Source organism: Haliotis rubra, unplaced genomic scaffold (genome assembly GCF_003918875.1).
Source record: "Haliotis rubra isolate DU_JTF1 unplaced genomic scaffold, ASM391887v1 Scf418, whole genome shotgun sequence".
Classification (NCBI taxonomy): domain Eukaryota; kingdom Metazoa; phylum Mollusca; class Gastropoda; order Lepetellida; family Haliotidae; genus Haliotis; species Haliotis rubra.
Genome location: NW_025767100.1, coordinates 357,228 through 362,733, shown reverse-complemented (window position 1 = coordinate 362,733; position 5,506 = coordinate 357,228). Strand labels below are relative to the sequence as shown.

At 37.5% G+C, this 5,506-nt stretch overlaps 1 protein-coding gene across 2 annotated transcripts; it reads right to left on the bottom strand.

Moving 5' to 3' along the window:
• Window positions 1–618: 618 nt before the first annotated feature.
• Window positions 619–5,443, bottom strand: LOC124288460 (phosphatidylethanolamine-binding protein homolog F40A3.3-like). 2 transcript variants are annotated; one of them, XM_046724981.1, is made up of 4 exons: window positions 5,319–5,443; window positions 4,690–4,810; window positions 2,242–2,379; window positions 619–1,651 (listed from the first exon to the last, which is right to left on the bottom strand). In XM_046724981.1, exons 2-4 carry the CDS (start codon window positions 4,775–4,777, stop codon window positions 1,434–1,436), a joined length of 444 nt encoding a protein of 147 aa, XP_046580937.1. In that variant the 5' UTR covers window positions 4,778–4,810; window positions 5,319–5,443; the 3' UTR covers window positions 619–1,433. The 2 variants fall into 2 exon arrangements, with proteins under 2 accessions (XP_046580937.1, XP_046580935.1); XM_046724979.1 differs by having other exon boundaries at window positions 5,354–5,437.
• Between the last annotated feature and the right edge of the window lie 63 nt (window positions 5,444–5,506).

Below are 5,506 nucleotides of genomic sequence, written 5' to 3'. Positions count from 1 at the left end.
GATAAAAGTTCAAAAGGTATGTGCGAATGTCAACTTTCGAGATTTGATCAGTTGTGTTCTAATTGGCCAATTAAAAAGGTTAGCTGACGCGACCTTCTACTAGGGTTTGTTAGACTCAGTATAGCCGTGTAACAAATAATACTAAGCGTAAGTTTACTTAGACTGACATCTAAGCTACCATACAGTTGGAATATTGCTGAGTGCGGCGTTAAACAACAACAACAACAACAACAACAACAAAACAACAACAACAACAACAACCTAGATCTAGGCTTGTCAGTGCCATGCCTGTTTAACCATAGTCAGGGATGGCAACAGGAAAATCAGCTGAAAACGTAATATTGTGTCATCGAGTTGAGGGTATCTCAATGGATTTAGACGATTCACAATTGAACAATTTGAAATAAAAGCGGCGGAAATCTGCGGATCAGCGGAAAATTGCCATCCTGCATAGTGCTAAATGTCGGAGACCTGCATCACTTTGGGTTTTCACTAACATTACATCAGCATGTAGTGACATAACTCGAAACACTGCTCAAAGCAGTGATAAACCAAACTCACTCACTCACTCACTCCTTAAGGAATGTATCGACAAATATCAACACAGTAACACATCTGTAGTTTAGAGTGAAAAATAACATTTATTACATAGTTACATTGACTGGAAGCTTTGGTTCTTGGTAATACTGTACAACATGAATACTGTACTATAAATACTGTACAACATGAATACTGTACTATAAATACTGGAAGTATCTGTATACTGGTAATAAGCATACAAGGTGCTCTGAATAAGATGGTCAGCCATGGATTTCCCAGCAGGTGCATGGATACTTAGTAGTAATCACCTCCGTCACATAAACAAACATATAACCAATAAATGGAAATTCATAGTATTCAGGTTTTTTTTCTGGCACTAAGATTGATCAATACAAAAAAAACAAAAAAAACCAAACATATTATCAAAGTAAGAAATTGAAGGGAAAATGCTTTGTTTTTACACACTGAGTAAATCCCTGTCCATCACCTCTAGCAGGTGAATTGTGGTGTGGAGGACAGACAAACCAGTCTACCTCGAGTGTGAATGGGAGGTAACTCTATCTTAAGTTAAACACTAACATTCTTAGAAGAGCAGCAGAATAAATATTTTCAAAAACGAAACTGCAAAATAGACTTGATTGTAAGGCCTTTTCAAGTCAAACATATAATATCCAGGGCCTAGATTTTTGAAGCTCTCTTAGCGCTAAGATAGTCGTAAGTGCCATACATTGACATTAACTTACGACTATCTTAGCCAAGAGAGCTTAAAAAATCTAGGCCCAGGCCTCTTCAAGGTCTGTGCCAAACATGAACAATAAGCTTGAGCTTATTCTCTGCAACTAATGTTACACATTGAAATTTAAGTGGAAATCTTCATGGACTGACTTTGCTCTTCATCCACTGAGCTGCTTGTAAAGTTCAGGAACATAATCATCGTATTCAGCCAGGAAGAGGTTTCCTGCCACAAGTTCAGACAATTGAGCCTTCTTCAGAAAGTCACGGATTGAATGCTTTGCCCGACCATCTTGACTTCTGTTAGTCAACTTTTTGAGGCCGAAATCCTTTTTCCCATTTGGCTGTTTATAAGCCAGGAACACGTATCTGTGAAGGCCTGAAACACACAAATGAATCACTAAGGACAAATGATTAAGTAACAAGCTCTTCATGAAACAATGTCTGAAAACAATAACAAAGCCATTGCAGGGATTTACAGGACGCGAATTCCTGCATCCTATGCACATAAAAATTTACAATGGACACAACACAATTTATTAGCGCATCCACAGGGACTCAGAAAAAGTCCAAATACTTTTTGTAAAAATTCCAATCAAGTGATGTTAAGTTATCACTGAGTTTGCTACTAGCTGGGTTATGGTATTATTTGCAATTTAATTACTGTAACAATGTGATGATCATGATACACAATACAATAACAGTATTAATAATAATATCTCAGTGTCTGGGACCCCCATTTTGTTGTCCAGGACCCCTGAAAATTTAGAGCATGAGTCCCTATACAGTCCCTATGACCTCAAATACAGGACTCAAGGTAAATCCCTGCCATTGATTGCCATTTTGACAGTTTATAAGGTACACTGAAGTGCATCTTCATATACAGGTACATCACTGACTAAACAAACTTGTTTGACTTTCAAACCATGCTGTAACTTGAGATCATTATTCAACCACTGAGTTACAAACCTGTTCCGGGGGGAGGACCAGCTCCGACATACTCGGCTATCGTCTCTCCATCAGACAGTCTCCCACCAGGGATGTTGACTACCAGCCAGTGATGCCATTCCCCAAACTTGGGGTCAGCCCTACTTGGAGCATCAGGATCTGGAAAACATTGGCCTCAGTCTCACCTACTTGTTCCCAAAACCCCAACAGTCCATAACCTCTACAGCCCAGTACCCCTACAATTAGTTACAACAACATGCAGCATTTACCTGTCAGCATAATGAACTGACCCAAACAAGAGATTACAGGGTAGACTATTCGATTTGTTTAATGATCTGTACAGACAGTTGGTACATCAAACAACGGTATTAGTATAGGATTGTTTTTATGATATGATGGACATTTTAATATGAGTGGTATCCATAAATAGATTGTCAACACTTCCTATATTTACGTATTTATCTGTTGTTCAAATTTAGATAAACCAATAATCTGAATGCAGCAATACGCCAAAGCTCCAGATAAGCTGCATACTTGCGTAAAATACGCTACAGAAAAGTTGAGATACACAAGAAAAATACATGCCAGCATATGAAAAAGCACTAAATATTTATGTTTACGCTAAGTCAAAATAACAATGTGTATTTACCCAATACATCAAATCATGTTGCGTATCGTATCAATTCAAGCCAATCAAACTTAAAGCTTTTCAATCTCTAAATATTCGCGATTAAAAGAATCTTGAATAATTCTAAACGCAATTAAAATGTGCAACACTGAATACCAATCATGGTTTGTTAACCCGTCACAAGTTCACTGATTTTTATCTATAATTAGTGACCAATCAAATAGATGTTTTCTTTCTACATGTCCTGTAAAAAAATCTATAACGGTGACAAGTGTGGTCGAAAGCTTCCTCACGCTCAAAGTAAAACACTTTACAAACTGAAACAACTTCATTAGAGGACTTATGAATTAATAAGCAAGTGCTGGGTTTCACAATCAGAATCAGTTGCCGGTGATATTTTAAATGAACTTGTGTAACATTAGCTATTTGCAGCATGGAAGTGAAACATCATGATGGAACAAGGTTTTGAAAACGTTAATTGTTAAGAGTGAAGACATGGCCATTATATCATCAAATAGCCATCTTGGTATCTTGTTTTACACCAAAACTGATGAAGACTAAGGCACATATTATTTCTTACAGCACAAGTAGATAAAGCTATATTAGCTATTAGCTATAATTTAGCATTGTTAGGAGGATTTTGTCTTATTTTATTGTTGAATAAAAAAAATGTCGCACCTCTTATACTTATCACTGCAAGAATTGACTACAACACTATTGTAATGACGTACAAGTGTCTCAACGGAATGGCCCCTGACTACCTCGCAGAGTTACTGCCCCTGTATCAGCCCTCACGCTCACTGAGATCACAAAACCAAATGCTAGTGACAGTGCCAAACATCAAAACCAACTTTGGCAAAAGGTCGTTTGCTTTCAATGCAGCAATGAAGTGGAACACGCTACCGCTTGAACTCAAAACCAGCGAGTCACTAACATCTTTTAAGACTGGCCTCAAAACATTTCTTTTTAAGTGTCAATTTCCATCTTAAGCACACAAAGCATTTATTAGTGAATGATGCGCTATATAAATGCAATTATTATTATTATTATTTGAAATGAATACCCGGATTTTAAAAAGATATTGGGTATCTAAGAGTACAGATACCCACTTGAAATTGGAAATACCCACTTAGTTTCAAAAGTATGGGTATCATACCCACATGGCCAAAAGCTTATCTGGAGCTCTGAATAAGCAATAAATATCGCGAGTTAGGCTGGTCCATTGTATGAACTAGGTAACAGGCAGGAGATTAGCAGTGCACTGGACCATGAACTTTGTTGTTATAAGCTGTAGGGGTTATGGGCTGTAGGGGTATGGGAGGCTACTGACACAGTATTTCAGAACATCAGTCTTATGTAGTGTACTGACCAATGTATTTTTTAATTGGAATGCATAAACATGTATTATTTCTTAGTATGCCATATGAAAATTACAATTAATAACACAACATTATCAAAACGGTGTGATCAAACTATAAAATGCTTTTTTACTTTACTGAGCACACTGAAACGTTTACTAAAAAACATGCAATGGGAATGGTAATTTTGTCATTATTAGATGTTTCACTTGATTTTGATATATACCAGTATTAATACAAATTGTGACAAAATTGTCATGATTGGAAATATTATCACTCTAACAGATAATTATACTTCTTGGTCAGCATTATTCCCAACATGTCACAGCAGCCTGGGGCAAGCAACAGGTGATGGATAACATGATTAACAATCAACTTTGTTAGCATGGATTGAGCAAAATCTCACGACGACCCAGTGTGAACATGTCAACTCAAACATTTATAAGAACTGGGTCCTGTGGACCAATGCTGAAATGGAATTACCATTCATGATGAGAGTGTAGAATGCATCCGGCTCTGCGTCAAATGTAATAACTGGCAAATCCTTAACATCAGTTGGTGTCAAAACCATCCCAGGCTCAACTATTTTTGTTCCATAAGAAATCTGAAATACAATGCAATCAGTGTTGAACTTGTCAGACAATAACAGAGAAATAGCTAACACATACTTACTAGAAACATAAGGATTTTTTTACCTTCTTACATTGCTTAAAAGATGGCACCTACTTATTCATTTATCTAACAACAGACCAGTGTTCGATTCCCCAAATAGGTACAATGTGTGAAGCCCATTTCTGGTGCCCGCCCCCCCCCCCCCGTCGTGATTGCCGAGGTGCTGCGGCGCACAGGCATTGTAAACTCTTGAATGATAGCTTGAGCGAAGGATAAACATATTTTTAATAATTTTGTGACATGCGTTACTGTTGTTTGTGGCGATAATCGAGACAACAAGGGATGTTCTTCAGTGTCCGAAAACCCATAACACAAGGATATACCTACAATTGAGGACTTTAGTAACAGACCTTCAGTTTTCGAGCATGCTAAACCTCGTGCTTTTTTTCACGCATGATGAATGACATTTGTAAAATTTATACAAGTCGCAAATTCTATACCACTTAGAAGATTTCTGTTCAGTTCAGACACATACTCGAAGCTGTTTTTGAGGCGCGGCGTCAATTACATCGGGCACCACACCGTCCTTCTTGAAGGCTTCCATCATTCTTAACCTTGACCTTACCGAAGCAGACGGATATGAAGACCTCCCTAAAATTGATTGGATCAAATCCTGAAAGAAATAAAA